The sequence below is a fragment of the Simochromis diagramma genome, unplaced genomic scaffold, assembly GCF_900408965.1.
Source record: "Simochromis diagramma unplaced genomic scaffold, fSimDia1.1 OVJJ01000317.1, whole genome shotgun sequence".
Taxonomy (NCBI): domain Eukaryota; kingdom Metazoa; phylum Chordata; class Actinopteri; order Cichliformes; family Cichlidae; genus Simochromis; species Simochromis diagramma.
In genome coordinates this window covers 3,880,994-3,898,525 of record NW_024386994.1, presented here as the reverse complement: position 1 = coordinate 3,898,525, position 17,532 = coordinate 3,880,994, and the positions used below count along the sequence as shown (strand labels likewise).

General features: G+C 44.4%; 2 protein-coding genes across 2 annotated transcripts in view; one reads left to right on the top strand and one right to left on the bottom strand.

The window, feature by feature from the left end:
- Positions 1 to 17,532, top strand: part of LOC120739024 (tenascin-X-like) — an 877,833-nt gene that overhangs the window by 109,119 nt on the left and 751,182 nt on the right. The gene's annotated exons all lie outside the window — the stretch shown is intronic.
- The window catches only part of kdm6ba (lysine (K)-specific demethylase 6B, a), a 103,551-nt gene that overhangs the window by 10,970 nt on the left and 75,049 nt on the right, over positions 1 to 17,532 (bottom strand). The window contains exons 6-9 of the mRNA XM_040040692.1: positions 2,467 to 2,553; positions 659 to 770; positions 299 to 422; positions 65 to 160 (exon numbers count right to left, since the gene is read on the bottom strand). Coding sequence (XP_039896626.1) covers positions 65 to 160; positions 299 to 417 — 215 coding nt within the window. The 5' untranslated portion in view covers positions 418 to 422; positions 659 to 770; positions 2,467 to 2,553. The remainder of the gene's footprint in view (positions 1 to 64; positions 161 to 298; positions 423 to 658; positions 771 to 2,466; positions 2,554 to 17,532) is intronic.

Genomic DNA, 17,532 nt, shown 5'->3' with positions numbered 1-17,532 from the left:
TTTCTCTAAATCTATTGCATTTTAAAAGTAGCTGTGCCACCCATGTCTTTGTTCCATTACTTACCCATTACTGAAATATTTGCTGTGATGGTTTAATCCACCCATAGGTCCAGGAGGTAGATGGGGAAGTAGCTGGTGTTGGTTCATCGTAGGTGAACACCTGATGAGGAGCAGAGACGGGATACAAAGTTGTTGATCGCCTTTAACTTGAACTCTACCAGCAGGATTAACCTGATGAATCAATGCAACCAGAGAGGTTTTGCAAAAAATATGGTGTTGTGTTGTCATGACTACATACCTGGCAGGTGGCTGCCAGGCGCGGCCGCCCACGGGAGGCCATGGCCCCCGGTTGAGTTCGTCCAGAGGGAAGGAATCCCGTGTGCCTCGCCCGCCAAACTGCTCTATTGGGTGATGCATCCAGCCTGCATGTTTAGTTGTACAGTCACACAATTAACACACAGATACGCTCATAGAGAGAAAACAGAAAAACATCTTTGGACGAAGCTGCCGTGCTTTATGATGCAGATTTTACAAATAACTGGTCCCGTCAATATGTTTTAATTTTCATAAAAAAAAAAAAACGTCATAGTTTTTAGTTCTCGTGGCAGATTTGTGACAGATCCATCAAATTCCTTGCTGCATAAACAAAAGTACTTACCAGACTAGCTGTATCTGTGAAGCCCTCCACTGCAGCTCAGAGAGGGCCTCACTCCAACACTGAGAATATGTGGAGGTCTATCTTCAGCACCGGGAGCCTAAAAGCCAACTGCCTGCAGAAAGAGAAGACCAAGAGAATCATTATGAGAGGGGAGTCAGAGACTTTAAAAACAGAAAAACCCATCAGGTCTTTTATTTTATTGTGTGGACAAGCTGGTGTGTGTGTTTGGAAGTAAGCGAATGAGAGAGATGGACAGCTTGCCAGCATCTCCTCTGCTTCTGTCAAGAACATTTCCTGAAGAAACTTACATTTATAACTTGTCTGATGACGGCTGCTATGCATAACTCAGCCTGTAGGAGGCAGCAGTAAACTAGTCAGTGTGGAATCTGATTATTTCTGAAGCCCAGATGGCTCAGCAGGGAGCTCACCTCTGAGGACAGACCTGGGGTTACTGTAATCCTTACCATGAGCCTCCTGATAGCCAGAGACAGAGGGAAAGACTAAGAGTGAGAGGCTTTGGTCTCACGCCAACTGTGTGATGTTGGACGCCACGCAAGTGGAAGCGGTCCAAGTGTGCAAGCTGCACAGTGATGGCAGGCCTGTGCTGTTTTAGTGCATGAGAGAGAGAATAGTGTGCTCTCTTTTAAGTGGATGATTGTGTGTGTACTGCAGCGTTGTGTGTGTGTGTGTGTATACATAAAGTGTGCGTGCGCCCAGTGGATACACTAAGGTTTAATCTCATTACGGCAGGCGTGATGAAGAGGAAGAGGGGGGGCAGCGGCAACAGACGGTCTGAACAGGATGGGAAGGATAGATTAAGGAGAAGAGGGAAGGGATGGAGGGAGGGAGGTGGAGTGCAGAGTGGGAATGGTGCCATGAAAACGCCCACGCACCTTCCCACAAACACACAAACGACACAAAGGAGATGGTTGAGGGGAAAACACATGAAAGAAGCTGAGAGATAACTCTCTCTCCCCCTCCCTGCTTTCAGAAACACCGGACACACACGGCACAAAAGACCGAAGGTGTCGGGATGAAAAGAAGAAGTGTGTGTTTCAAAGAACAGAGATTCAATACTGACAACAAAAGAGACCAGAGACAAAACCTGAGAGGGAGGTTTAAACCTGCACGTTCATGGCCGCCGTTAGAAACTAGGCTAACTAAATATCTACCTGTAACATGTTAAGTAGTTAAAAACCACCATTCTGTCATCCATTTAACACCAGATTAGAAGGTTAATCTTTCAAGAACAACACCCAGATTCATCTTCATCATTATATTCAATATAATATCAATGTAATATAAGACATATGTGTAAATATTACATTTAAGGTGGATATTTTGGGCCTAACATAAGTACAGAGATGTTTTATAAACTGCAGTGCCATGACTGAAATGTGCTGCATAATTCATCAGTGGATCAGTGGGAGAGCAACAGACATGCACACAAGGGTTATGATTCATTTGCCTTGCTCAGCATAGCACTGTTCCACTAGTTTTTCCAGAATTAGCTCTGGCCGTACGCAGTACTTCCTCCCACCAGTTCATCTTCCCTTCCTTTTCTTCCTCCCACTAACACTGGATCACGGGCTCTATATAAAGCCCAGCAGAGGATACTTCAAACACTGTACACTTTTAGCTCACGAGGAGGGTTGCTGTTCACTGACACATGAAAACCACCCTCAAGGGGCGAGGGATCACGATCTGCCAGACGCCGCTGCTATGTGAAGATAGGCTGGCGTTAACTGTCAGGACTGCACTCCACGTGCTTTAAAGGAAAGTGATACAAACACTCACGCTGTGCGCACCTTTAGAGTAGCACCGAGTTATTGATTCACAGTTGTGTTAAGTCTCAGCTTCAGCTGCCAATCATTTCTTCCGGGGTCTCCTCAATCCTGAAACACAGAGAAGGGAAAAATGTCAGCTTGTCAGGGAGAAAAACAACAACAACAACACGACCAGGGTAAACAACACTCTGAGTTAGCGTCTCGGTCTCAAAGCACGAGACTGAGTGAAGGTTTTCTCAGCATCGACTGAGAAGCTCTTTACCCCACCCCTTCTCTCTTTTGCTTCGGTGCATCATCTCCGCCTGCATCATCCTCACCCTTCAGGTGATGCATGGCAGAGTGATAAAATGGGAGTGAAGAACTCTTGCTCATTCACTCGTGCTGGCAAGTAAGAGGCCCGTCTAACTCTAACAGCAAAAGCCCATAAACTCAGTCAACCATCACATGGAAAACATAGCACTGGCAAAATGTAGTAAAACTGCATTGTGGTGAAAGTAGAAAGGTTTAAATTAGAAGAAAGACAAACAAAAATACAGCTAGAGATCATCTGTGACTTCTTTTGAGAGCAAATGGGGACACGGTGGCCAGGTTGTAATTACTACTTTTATAGAGGGTGTGTGTGTGACCAAACAGCCATCTACCCTGGCTATCACATTGCTACTCAGCAGCATAGTGTTAGAAACTCAGTACTCTGTAATGAGATCGTACACAGAGGCGGTAGAAACTTGTTCAAGAGCAGCTCGGGTTCTATCAGATTATACCAAAGCGATGAAATGTGGTTATAGCACCTATGGGTAAGAGTATGGTGTAGGAGAGGAGAAGCAGTGAGAGTGAGCGAGCATTACACAGGTTATTTTTTGGGGAACCCCCGATGACTCAGCTCGCCTGGAAGACGGCTTACCCCAAACCGCTGGGCCTGAAACCCCGCCCCTCCGGGACACCACTTACAGTCAGGTGACCGGGGGCGTTTCTGCACCACTGCAGAAGTAACAACAGCGGGAATTTCTCTGACCGTGTGATGTCACTTCTGCTTCCTTAGAAGCGTGACGCTCGGGTAATCATTACGTGAGTGCATGTTTAGACAAATAAGCAGGATGTGCCGATGAGATGTTCGGTAGGGGGTTTCGTGGCCGAGAGAATGATCAAACTAGTAAACCGCAACTTCAGGAGAAACGATGAGGAAAATTCTACGAAAATGTTCAGACTGATTAATCCGTAACCGTTTCACCCAAATGGAACGTTCTGCTGCCGAAGAACTCAAAGAAAGACAGGAAGTACTTTGAGAAGTTTAAATTTAAACCTTCAAGCGCTGCAGGTGTTAGCGTGATTGCTACTTGCTTTCAATTTTATTTTGCTCTAACCACAGCAAACAAAAACTACTGCGGTATCTACGGTAAAAGAAGTGAAAGCCCTTTGAGAACATCTGCATCTGTCATACGCAGCTGATAAAACTATCACTCATGACATCATTTATTGTTCAATCAAAAATCCCCTCCAGAGTACATCTTGTGGAAGTGGAATCCCCCCCCGACCATCAAAGAGGTGTTCCTGTCAACACCCTGGTTATCGTAGGAAAGTTAGTTAATGTCCCCGAAACAGCAGCCCGGGGGTCGAGCGGGTACAGAACAACTCTGTGCCGTCGGCCGTCAGACAACCATTACACCCAGGAAGTCAGACAGTTAATGAAACGTTTCTCTGTGGGATCTGACAAGCAAAGCAATTTCATGGCACAGCCCAACGTCACATGCTTGTGGCTGTGCACAGGGAAGCCTGCTTCGTCGCCGATGAGCGCTGAGGGGAACAGTTTAAATTAAATCGTTACACGAGCTCCGTCTCTGTGCCACAGCCTGCCATTTATTCACAGTCATCCCTTTATGCCTCTGCCTCAGACAAACGCGTGAGAAAAAACGAGAAAAAGACGCCAATAACGACGTCCACTGCGAAAATATTCATCTGTTAGAGTCTACTTGTTTACTTGTTTGTCCGAGGAAAGCACACGAGGCTGCTGGAACGGGAATATGAGCAATGACCAAGGACGAGGGCTTGACGAGGTAAAAGCAGGCAGCTGGGGAGCAGTTTACTGTCTGAGTAAATTCACTGCAGAGCCATTCTGATAAGAAATGACCAGATAAAACTGGGAGAAGTGGCAGATAATAGAAAGAAAACGAGTTAGAAAAGAGCTCTGGCAGCAGTCAGTCTCCCATCAAGCATGGCGGCAAGGCCATGCATGGTATTCTCTCTCTTCTTGTTCCTTCCTCCCGCAGCTTTACTCCACTTGGCCATTACATAATCAGTCCCAGATAGAGATCGTGTTCTGGAGGAAACACCATGCATTTCTCTCTCTCTCTCTCACACACACACGTAGCCCCTGCATCCGTCCTCCCCCGCCCCGTTGCCAGGCTCCCTGTGTCTACATGTACTGTATTTATTTGTTTGTGCGTGCACTAACGTCAGTGCATGCTGTTCCAAGATGATGATGATGTGGGCTAACTTTATCACGTCTGCATCTTTACACACACACAGAATTAGAAGACGATGTGCCAGCCAGCGCACACAAGGCAGTGCAGTCCAGCTGAGGACACGGCAAAGCAAACGGTTTCTGCAGAAAACCAGAAGGAGCTGACCTTTGTGGCGGAGTGTTCACAACAACAACACACACACACAACTCTGGACTGAGAAAACACTGTGCTGAGCTGACTCTTAACCCACTCCCTCATTCACTTAAGCCTGTGCAGAGCAACAATTCAGGTAAAGCTCACAGTTGCTTTCTTCCGTGCGTACTCCCACACATCTGCTCGACGTTGAGGCCGTGACAGAGAGGCAGTAGGAGCATCTGTGGAGGCAAAGTCTTCATATTTAAACTGTGTTGGCTTGAAGTTGCTTCCAATGTAAACATTTAGAAAACAACAGGGACAATCATCAGGTTAGCAGCAACCACAAACAAATCATTATCTCGTCCTGGCTGTCAGTGGTCAGCCTGTCAGTTTGTTGTTCGGCTCCTCAACGCTACTTTTTCCATTAATTTTGGTGGTCTTGACAACCGCCTTGACCTCATTCAGGAGATGAGAGATGATTACAGTTAGACTACGTTTTTATCTCTTGGTGAAAAAAGAAGCACAAATTGCAACCGGAGTGTGTAGGTGGGAAAAAAAAGAAAAGAAAGGAAGGAAGAAAACAAGAGGTCCTTTTATTTTCCTGTGACATCCTGTGACTGACAACTTACGACTGGGTTACAGTGGTGCACAAATCATACAAAAGAGACCAGTTGCACTTGTGTGTAAGTGACGTTTAAAGAGAAGAGGAAGAGAGCTCTAAGGGGAGAGGAAACTGTCGTCACAACCACAGGAAGTGGGCCTCCCTGAGGGGGTGTGTGTACAAATGTGTGAGGGAGAAAAATCGAGCTTTGGGGAAGGGTTTTGGTTCTTTTTAAAAACCATGAGGCTTCCTGTTAAAAAGATAACTCGGAGCGTTTTAGAGTGTGTGCAATAAATGACTTTCTTATGTGACTAATACGAGCAGATGTGAAATAAGCAGGGTCAGCTCGCCACTGCAGGTTCCTAAAAATACACCTCAGACACACAGTCATCCTGTGCGACGGCACGTGTGTCCAACTCATGACTCACACCAGCCACTTCAACAAAAACAAGCGACATAACTGACTTTACTCTGATCTGCTGCTCAAGTGAAAAGCCTGATCGCGCTCTCAGGCTTCTGGTAAAAGTGAGTGACAAACAGGTGATGGGAGAATGGGCGTCTGTGTCACTTGTGCTTTTCGGCTTCTTTTTCACAGAAACTCTAGAGTTTCAGAGGAAACTACAGACTTCTGTGCATTTCAGCGGCGAATCGGAAAAAAACAAGAAACACCAAAAAAAAGTGGGATGACTCAACACCTCTGAAGGACAAAGCCGAAATCTTAGAAGCGACGGCGGCTCGATTCTCGCACATGAGCAACCTCAGAAGTCCCCCAACTTTTCTTTCTGCTTCTCTTGAGTGAGGCTTTTCTATAACCAGTGTAAGAAAAGCTCTGGACAAACACAGCTGCACGTGTGAAAATAGTCTAAAAATCCCCCTCCCCCATTCTCCAGGTACGTCTAGTCCACATCCAGGGCTGACACACTCAAACACACAGACGCTCAGAAATACACCAAACAAGACTAGAGACAGCTTCCTTGGCAACAGTTACCAGGGGAACTAGTCGCGTCTTAACCAACAGTTATTGAAGTAAGCTGGCGAGTCTGACATAGAGAGACGGGGTTTATGAGAGGGCTTTACTAATCAACATGTTTCCTGAAACACAAGGCAGACTTGACCTCACACCATCCCCATCCTCTTCCTCACTGGACTCACATTATGTTTCACTGGCAGTCTGTGTGTGTGAATAACACTTAGCAACATGTGTGTGTGTTCATGTGTAGTCATATCCTTATGCGGACCAAAATCCCAGTCCCCACGAGTTTGAAGGCATTTTTGAGACATAAAATGTGGTTTTAGTGCCAGAGTTATGGTTAGAGTAAGTGGCATGATGTCAATTAGATGTCCCAGCAAGACATGAATACCCGACGTGTGTGTGTGTGTGTGTGTGCGAGAGAGAGAGTTGCAGCTAATCAGAGATAATGACAGCATGTGTGCAGATGGTCAGCACGCCGTTGTTTTTACAGTGGGTGTAATTACGATCATTTTGACTTTATCAGAACAACCGTGACACAGGCAGAGCAGCTTTGTTATGACGTTTGTTCGTTTAGACCAGAGAACATCCAAGGCCTGTTTATAGATTCTCCAAATACCACAGCTGCTGATCTTGTAGGGTTTTTTCCCCTTCATGAATCTCTCCCTACTCACCGGCTGACTTATCAGCTATTCTCCCAGCGTGGGTAAATGCAGTCACAGGAGGTGAGGCGAGGTACCAAAGGAAGGAAGAAAATTCTTTCCAAGTTGTGAGAGCCTGTTTAACTTTAGCTATGAGTCACACACACACACACACACACTGTAGGTTCAAACACAGCCCTTCCACTGTGGCATCATCGCTGATGGCAAACGGCCAGAGATAACAGAAAGTGAACTCAGAGGGAAAACTTTCTCCTCACTCTCACTGGCTTTAAAATAGTAGTAGAACAGGAACACCCCCTTTCTCCTGTAGAAAAGCTTTCAACTTTGCAAATGCTAAAAGCTAACGTAAAAGTGTTTAACATTAGTGTGGTGCATCTGAACCCCTGCCTGCTCATGTAAAAAAATAAATAAATAAATAAATTTCAGTTCACTCCTTCAGATTACGAAATGTATTACACAGAGGATCTATTTTTCCCAAGTGCCCTCAGATCACATCACAGCGTAATATAAATGTCCAGTACAGCAAATGATCGATGTCCATGGTTTGTGTGTGGCCGGTGACATACCGGAGCCCTGCTGGTTTGTAGAAACTAATGAGAAAGAAGTAGCAGGGATAATGAATTCATCCATACACACTGCTATGATGCCGTATTTCAAAAGCTAAAAAGCCAATTATCGTCCATAAAGTGCCGCTGGCATATGCATTTAGAAAGTTCAGTTGTGTCTATTCCAGTTTTTTTGCTTGTTTTACTGCCAATTATTGTAATTTTGCCTCATTTAAAGCTCATATTTTATATGACTCTTTTCAACAAATTGATTTTCCCCCCTTTTTCATACCCGACAGACATGCATAATAACTTTTACCATATGCTGGACCCTACAGAAGACAATATGGTTGTTGTTTTTGGGCCCCTGCTGCCAATTTTGGCAGACCTTGATCCCCAGCAGTCTGTCTCTGAAGGCATAGTGGAATTCCACACTTGCCTGACTAAGATATTGCCTCCAGCTGCTCCCCCAGCAAAGTCTTAAAGCCCTTCTTCCTTCAGTCAGTAAATCCTTATCAGCGTGCACGTTTAAAAACGCTGCATGGACAGGCGATCAGCTCGTGCACTGAAAATTAGCTCTGTGCAATCCCCCGCCGCTATATGTGATGTCATCATGTTTATTACATAGAGGGTGTGGGTGGGGTCAGTTGAGGTGAACAGGATGCCTTCCTTTAAACGTTGAAATGAAACGATGGGCAAATTCCAGCCAGCACATGGAGCAAGTCCAGATTTAATCGGCTGAACTGTCGGGGTGTGTTTGACAAACTGATCATCGGCAGAGCAGACGTTGTTCTGAAAACACACACAAACCCCTCTCTCGACTCCTCTTTTACGTTTTACTCCACCTCTCTCGTTCTGCGTTGCTCTCTGAAAGAGAAACTACACCCTTTACTGGAACGGTTTCAACGTTGTGGTGTCGCACAGATGTTTCGCTGCCACATTCGATCACTGACCTCAACAGTTTCACTCTGAAAAACTTGTAACTTGATTATATTCGTTTTGTGTAACAGGTGACAAAAAATGGTTGATGCGCAGCACCCACCATCTGACACAGACAGTGTTAACTGGCAGGAGTAGCTGAGTAATCACTTCAAGCCAGCCTACTGACCCATTTTCTAATGCCAGGCACATGTACAAAGGAAAAAAATCATAGTGAACTAGTTACATTTGTATCAGGGTTACTTATGGAGAAAAAGGAGAGTGCTGTGGGTGGGATTGGGTGAAAAGCTCTAATAATTTGCTCTTCTTACTGAGGTTTTAATGACTCAACCGCTGCTGTTGAGCTTCTTTCCACTGTCACGTCTGTTTCCTGACGCGTGTGTATCGCTTTAATAATCGTCCATGTTCGTCATCAAGTCATAGTAAAATAGGCGGCGCTTGTTCATTCACACATACACACGCACTCCTGTTGAGATCACTGGAGGAAAGGGGCGGGGCTTGAAGCAGCAGCACACAGTCGGCACGGCGTGTTAGAAGCGAGGTGGAGCTTTAACTTTTTTTTACTACCCCGACATGAAAAGGTGAGACAAAACACGCTGCTGTTTCCATGCCAATCAATCTGATCGATCGGAAGTGAACCTTCAAAGGGATTCGTTTTTGTTTTCTCAGCGATCCCCTGCCAGCACGCTCCTCCTTCTGATCTCCCCTCGTTTATTGCGGGCAATAAAATGACAAATGAGCGACACGACCAGCCACAAATTCTCACCAACTGCCTTCTCCTGACTAAAAAAAAAAAAAGTGTAAAGTCTGTGGGTGGTGATGCAATAGCTCATTATGATACTTCAAACGCTTGCAACCACTCCTCCAAACGAGTTAACTGGGTCGTTATTTTGATGTAAGGCGGCCAAGGCGCACGTATACGCACGGGCCAGACGCAGAGAGACTTTAGTGGACTATCTGACCCTGAAACTCAGACTTTAAGGTCAGCACCCATCCCCTCGGAAAAAAAGAAGAAAAAAAAACAGAGGTGATGCAAATCACTTCCTTTCAATCAAGCTCTTTGTGTGCGTAACTATGACTGGAGGGTGATTTTGGGGGTTGGGGGAGGCAGCTATCCATTCACTTTATACGGCTGCCGACCTCGGTGATCCTGCCCACCCCCCCTCTCCAACACACAGACACACAATGGCGTGAGATCTCATTACACAAGCAGTTTTCTGTCCTCTAACTCCCCTTCCCCTTTTCCAGCCACGGCATGATCATGAGTTTTCAAGGCAACGCGAAACGGAACTAGGACCGTGGTCGCGTTGCCGTGGATGGAGCTGTCATCACACACTGTCTGCACGCACAGACTAGCTTCAGGACAAAAGTTGGGGAACTAGGTTTCGTGTTAAGTACAAAAAACCCGCAGATTCCCATCCTATCGCCAATTTAGCAGAAATAAGCCCACGTGCGCCGAATGATTAACCGGGTCCGGTAAAGACGCTCAAACGTGAATATGACGAAAACAATTCGGCGAACTGAGACCCAGCCTACACGCGTGGGATTAAAGGGAGCCACCCGTGGTTGAGAAAAACACAGCGAAATTCCCCCACCTCATCGATTACACACGATCGACAGTTCCACTCAGCCAGTTCCGATAATGCGCTCATTGTTCCGAATCAATCAATGGATCAGTAGCCGAACATGACAGTGCGGCTATGGTATCGCCCAGTGATGCCACACGAGGCCATTTCATAGTAAACTTTCTTTTCACCCCCCAAAACCCACCCTCATTACAACCAAAACAAAGTCGCCTGGACTTTTAAATCCCCCTCCTCCTCCCACCAGCCCCGGCACTCACCGGTCACAGCAGAGCTTCCAACAGTCGCAGCAGAAGGGAAATAAATTGTTGAATGAAATATGAATGAAGTATCCGGGTCCTCGCTGTCAGTCACAGCCTTTTACACTCGCTGTGTTTGGAAGTTTAGAGCTCCGAGTGTGCATAGAAACTCGAACAGCCGGCAGAGCAGCTACAGTCCTATAATCCCTGTCGGTCTCTATCGTTTCCTTTCCCAATAAAAAACAGAACAAAAAAAAAACGACACTTGAGCCTCCTGACAGCAGGAGAGCGTCTCCGGTGTCCGTGGTGGGCTCGTTCAGATATTTTACTCCGTGTCTGATGGCTGTCTCTGCTGTCAAGCCCCAGCTCCGCTCGCACGGCTCTCCGTGTTTCTCTCCGCGTCAAAGAAGCTCTCTCACTGAAGCTGACGGGCACAGCTCGTATTGCGCTGAGCTGTGTTTAAAGAGAACGTGACGTCAATCCCCGCCCCCGGAATCCCAGGGTAAGCTCGCGTTAGATCCGACTGCCGGTACCGGGCCCGTTTATTTCTCTTTGTACCTTTTTATTTTTAACTCCGGAGGGTTTTTTTTTTTTCTTCAGGCAGACTCGTGACCAGCGCTTGGACTGCAGCACAGCCAGCAGCTATTTCTCTGCCTCGGTCTATTTCTGGACGAGGAAGCGCCCCTCACTTCATATTACCCACAGGAAGACAGAGACTATCGCAGTGTTTTAGTCTGAGTACATTTTTGCCTGTGACTTGGATTTCTTGTACATCCATAATAAGAAAACTACTGGCCTCACAGATCCACTGCTGAAAGGATCCGGGAATGGTTTCTTCTCTTTGGGCAACTTGCACATTGTTACAGTGAGAACAGACAGTCTGTTACGTTAGACTCAACAGTTTTCTAAAATGATACAGCCTGCCCTCAACCTGACTAGAATACACTATTTATTAATAACACAGTTACAAAGATGGTAAACATGTAATAAGTGCTCAGTAAACTTTAAATTAGTGGTATTTGGTTCAGATTTTATGTACCAGGTTAGATCCCTTCTTTTTCCTTCAAAACTGCTGCAAACTGCAACCTCAGGTTCCTGTTCCAGCTGACAGGAGTGGCACCCAGTGTGGTCTTGTGCTGCTGCAGGCCATCGGCTTCAAGTTTCAATGTGTTGTGCATTCAGAGATGCTCTTCTGCATACCTTGCTTGTAGCAAGTGACTTATTGTTGCCTTCCTGTCAGCTCTAAGAAGATTGGCCATTCTCCTTTAATTTCAGACATCAAATGAGGAATTTTCACACAGAGAAGTGCAGCTCACTGGCAGGGGCCGAGGTAGAGAAATTCCCTTAGGGTGGCATGGAAATCAAACGGGGTGGCAAAATCAACCCTTTTAAAAAACCCACATATGCAGGTATTGCATATAGTTAAAATGATTCAAATAAAGTATACACATTTCATATAACTACCCTCTAGATCTGCCCCTGCTCACTGGCTATTTGCTCTTTTTCAGACTATTCTCTGTACTTTGGGTATGTGGTAGATTGGTAGTTTGTAAAGCAGTCAGAGCAGCCTGTCTGGCACTAACAATTGCATTTCTTAACCATCTACTTCATCAGGTCATCTTGACCATAAATGGCTGATTAGATATTCACATTAGCATACAGTTGAATGTGTGTAACTACTGAGTGGCCAGTGATTGAATGCTCTTGTGCTTTGAGTTATTTAGTGAAGGTGGTCAATGTCTTCATTAAGAGATGTGAGGTTTGTGCTTTAGATAGCTTCATAAATATAGCATAAATGTGTTTATAGAGTGGAAGGTCTGTGGATGGACCTGATGTGGTGCTTATAGATATGTTAGATGTACAGAGCGTTTTATGGCTCAATAATATAGAACTACTGTATTTTTTATTTGTTGAAACATAGTTCTCATGGCTTTGCCAACATATAAAACCCTGACTTATGAGTTTAATATATTTCTTGGTTGTGCCTACTAGATGACAGTAATTTGACTGTGTGCACAGACAGCACAAGAATTATATGCCACGTGCTCAAAGGTAGCCAAACAAGACTTTGAAAACTACAAACAGGTCTCTCCAAGGCCGGAAACATTTGTTCCAGCCATTCCTTGCCAAAGCAACCATCCTGTTCTCTATAATAATGCCAAAGAGCCACACTGGTGCAACCAACAGTATGCATCACAAACCCAACAAACACACAGGTTATATTTAGAAAGCACTGCCTCAGCAGGATAACAGGAGGCAAAATTAGTTGCCGCAGGGAGGACGGGAGTGTGTCATGGATGATGCTAAGACGATGACTTATGGATACACGCGCACACAGTTTATTTATGGTCGGAACAATTCTAAAAAGAGAACAGACTACAAACAAACAAACAAACAATAAAATCTGAACACTGTGAAAGCACTCCTAGCCTCGGTGCAAATCGCTGAGGCTACACTGTAAATTCTAATTAATAAGCCTTAACCTCAACCAATGGCCTTAAAATAGTAAATAATTGTTACTCAGCTTTTTCGAGTGCTTCAGAAATCAATAATTTTAAAAAAAGACCTAAAGATACAAGTGAAACTTTTTCATAACATAATACATGTACATGTACATCTACTAAGCTGTCCCTGTTCACACATAATAAGTCAGAAATCATCATTTGGTTTCACATGTGATGATTTTAAGACGTTTATTTAGTTGCATTCAAGTTCTAAAAACCTGTACCTTTAAAAGTGTGCAGGTTTGACAGAAGTCTCTTCTTTTCTGTCTTAATCTAAGCGTTAGTCTTCAGATAAATATGAAAGTGTTTTTCACAGCTTCAGGGAAAGTACTCTGGGGAGGTTCTTGGGATCATCCATTAAAATATCTCTCTCAGAAATACGGTCAGTCGTGTCCGTGTCAGGGTGCAGAGGATTTGATGAGACGGGCGCAGCTACATCAGTGACAGTCAGCAGCCATTAACAGACCCCAGGCCTCTTCATTCTCACAAGCCTCTTTAAAAGCAACCAAACAACTTCCACTGTGTACTATTTAGATTCTTAGAACTCTGACTCAAAACAGGGCGAGTTCATCGACATCCAAATAGGAACAAGGAAATAGTTTCAGCCATGTAAGCTCAGTATTATAATGAGTGAACATCCTACAGAGAGGTCAGTACTTATAGAAACAACCATGTATCTACAAATGATATTTAAATCCTTAGAGTCAAATATGATGATTCATTAACCAGCCAGCGTGGCTGTAACAAGCTTCATGTAGAGTTGCCTCTGTAGCTGACACTATCAGTACTGTCAGTATTTGCATGGAGTTCACCTGCTGTAACACCTGGAGGGCCAAACTGCATTCACTGTGTCAACCTCGGCAAGTTGACACAGATAAAAGCCATTTATCATTAAATATTGTCGGCTGCACTGAGAAACAAAGTTAAACACTTATTGCAAGTTTAATAACTTACCTTACTGTTCCTTAAAAGATAAAAAGAGCCATAAAAATGGGCAAAATTCAAGCACTCTTACGTGCTTGAATTGGTGCTAGCCAGCCCTGCAGAACCTTTTCGTATTCTTCGTTTCGTATTTAGTGGTAAGTCCAATAAAATCACGGCAAAGATACAAATTTCGGTGACCGGTACATTGCTTACACTGTATGTGACACGTGAAACAAAGACAAACAGAATGTAACATCGGATTCGGATGAACATTCAGTATTCGCTCGTCTGCCTTCACATGCATACGAACTTGAGAGCATCCCATTCTCCCACACTTTGCAGCTACAACAGCTTCGAATCTTCTGGGAAGGCTTTCCACAAAGTTTAGGAATATGTTTATGGGAATTTTTGACCCATCCAGAAGCGGATTTGGGAGGTCAGATATTGACATCTTCTTCTTTTTGGCAGACTTGACACAATGTAGCGCCAAGTCTGTTTCCTCCTACTGGTGGAACAATGTAATTGTTTCCTTTGCTTCAGCTCTTTTGCTTTATGCTAACGTCACTCGAAGCAATAAGTAAAAAGTAAACATTTTCTCCGTACAATTAACAGTAACCTCATAAAATCTATTGAAAAGTATATTTTTATTAATTAAAGTAAAGTTGGCTAATTTATGTAGGTCAGGAAAACTTCTGGAATTTACAGTATATCAGTCTCCTGCTGCCTGTTCCATTTTCCTAACACAACGTTAAATGAGTGGAAGCATTTTTGTTTTTATTAGCTCGCAGTGAAAAGTGACAAGAAGAGAAAGTGTGTGCTAGATTCAAGCCCCTGGTGAAGTAAGTGCGTGGCATGTGCTGCATGTCCTACCGGGTGGATCTAGATGTCTATTGTGAAGTGACAAAGACTGTTCAATAATGTGTTTTGTGTTGAAACCGGGGAGGGACACAGCACAGAGGGGGTCTTTATGGTACTTGAAGGCAGTGGTGCTTATATGGATGGATTGTTTTTCTTAAAGCCTGTGTTTATGGTACGTACAGTACTGTGCAAGGAGCTTGGAAGCATTAATGGCTGCACCAAGAATAGCAGTAAGGGTCCACACCAAAGTTCACATCAATAATGTCCAATTACATATTAATTATACATCTGATGTGATGAAACACATTTTAGCATGTCTTTTGGATGCTACTAAGGCTTGTACTGCTCCAGTTGTAAATGATCCACCACAGAGTACTGAATTATACATTATCTGTTCACAATTACAGTGGTTAAAGTTGACTAAATGCTATTTATTTAGCTCAACAGAGATGTCTCTTTAAGTCCAGCCACAGAGTGGCCAATGTTGCCTTACAGAAAGAAGGTTCCTGGTTCAAACCCTCTCTGTGTGGAGTCTGTTGGCCATGGATGCGTGCTAGATAAAGCACTCTGAATGGTCAGTAAGACTAGAAGCACCATATAAACCCCAGCCATTCCTCTTTAAGGAAATATTGTGCTGTTGGGGGTTTTTGTTGTGTTTTTTTTGGACTGGTGAGTCTGCTTTCTCATATTGCTCCTAGTGTGAGATTAGTACAGTACTCTATTCTATTACAGTGTGTTTACTGTCTAAAGTGTTGTTTCGAGTGAGTGCACACCAAAGAGTGCGGTGAGAGAACATCATCCTGCAAAAGTGAACAGGAAGAGGACTGCTGATTGATGTGGGCACGGGTGGGACTTTAGTGTGCCACACACACTGCCCCTGCACAAACACAGTTTCCCCCAGCTGCTCCTCTCATACATGCACCCATATAATAAGAGTTTGAAAAGATTAAATATATATGAGCTGAATTCCCATACTTCTTCTCCCACAACAAGTGAAGCTGAGGAATTACAGCTTGTCCCAGGGTCCCGAATGTGCATGTGTGTGTGGTAGGAGGGGACAATAAAGAAAAAAAAAAAGCAAAGCACTGTTTTCGCAGCTCTGGCACAAGGCTAACAATCATGTGTTTATGTGTGTGGAAGAAATGCAGGCATGTGTGCATGTGTGAGACTTTGTGTGTGTAATTAAAGAGATCAGGGATGGGGACGGAGCAGTTCTCACACTCCAAATATATACAGCACCTACTTTATGGGTGTGAGACCCCAAATTCCTGTCATGCCAGCCACACGCATGCAAGCATGTTTGAAAAATAAACAGCTTATAAGAGTGACGGCGTCTAGAAAGAAAGTTTGAGAGTAGCAAGTGAAGTTATGTGTCTGTGTGTGAGGGTGTGTGAGCATGGGTGTAGGAGACTGTGTCCCTGGTACAGATGGTACTTTTCAGCCTCTGATATGTAGGACTGTGTGTGGGACTGTGCGCACGTATGTCCGTGTGTACATGTGGCATAACGTGAGTCAGCTTTTGGGTACAGCGAGAGACCGACAGACACTATAATAATCACCTCCACGCACACTCACACTGCGAGGAGACAGAGAGCCACACAGGCAGTCAGACTGAGAGACTGGCTAAGCACACCCACATATAGCTGGCTGAATGGAGCGCTGCAGCCCTGATAATTAGGGCCTTTACTCGAGGAGAGAGCGACTGATAGGGAGCCCCGGCTTTTCCCTTAGTTCCCCAAACAACCAGCTAATCCCAACTGTGGTGCTATGATAAGCTAAGAACTCCAGTCGTGCTTAATATACTCACCCTCCCCCCAAAGTTATACTCAGTGAAAAGTAAAGGAGCTTACAAAGTTAGGAGCGCATGTAAAGGAATACATTTTCAGCAGATTGTCCCAACTAGTCAATTTCCTATCATGGAGACTAAGGCTAAGCCACATGTCCCTGCAGATAACTTTGCTTTGATGTTTGCTGCTAAAACTCACACACTGCACTACAACATTGAGTTTAACCAGACAGCAACCATCCAGTGGTGTAAAAATGAGCTTGCAGCAGCAGCAGTGACATTATAATGTGATTACAACACGGGGTAACCGGGGAGGTTTTGTTGAAGGTTACATAGTGTAAAGCAATACGACATTTACATCATAACCCAAACTGCTTTGGAGGTTGGGAAGAGTTTTCGGTAAATGAAACTGTCAGTGAGATACGGTGAATTTTGCTAATCGCAGCTTCCTCGCTGATTGCTAACAGAATGAAAAACGAAATCGTTGATCTCTCACTTTCTAATGTGGTTTTGATATGAGTTGAATGGCTGAGTCAGCAGCTTTTACAGAACATGCACGTTCAGCACTTACGGCACACACAAAGTTCAAAAGCATAAAAAGGTGTTTGCGTGTATGAGAAATCATAAAAGAGGAGTAATCCACTGACACCCGTGACTTTGCAACTCACCTCCTTCATAATTAATGATTGCGTATGTGTGTGTGTGTGTGTGTAATGTGCACTCCTACTGCTCTCTTACTCACTCTTTTCACACATCGACCTACTCCTCTACCTGCCTCACCTACTTACCCTAATTTTTTATAGCCTTTATCTGTTACATAACTGGGTAAAGTCAGTTAAATGCTGAGTATAACTGAGGGGTCACAAAGCAGAGTATAGTTTA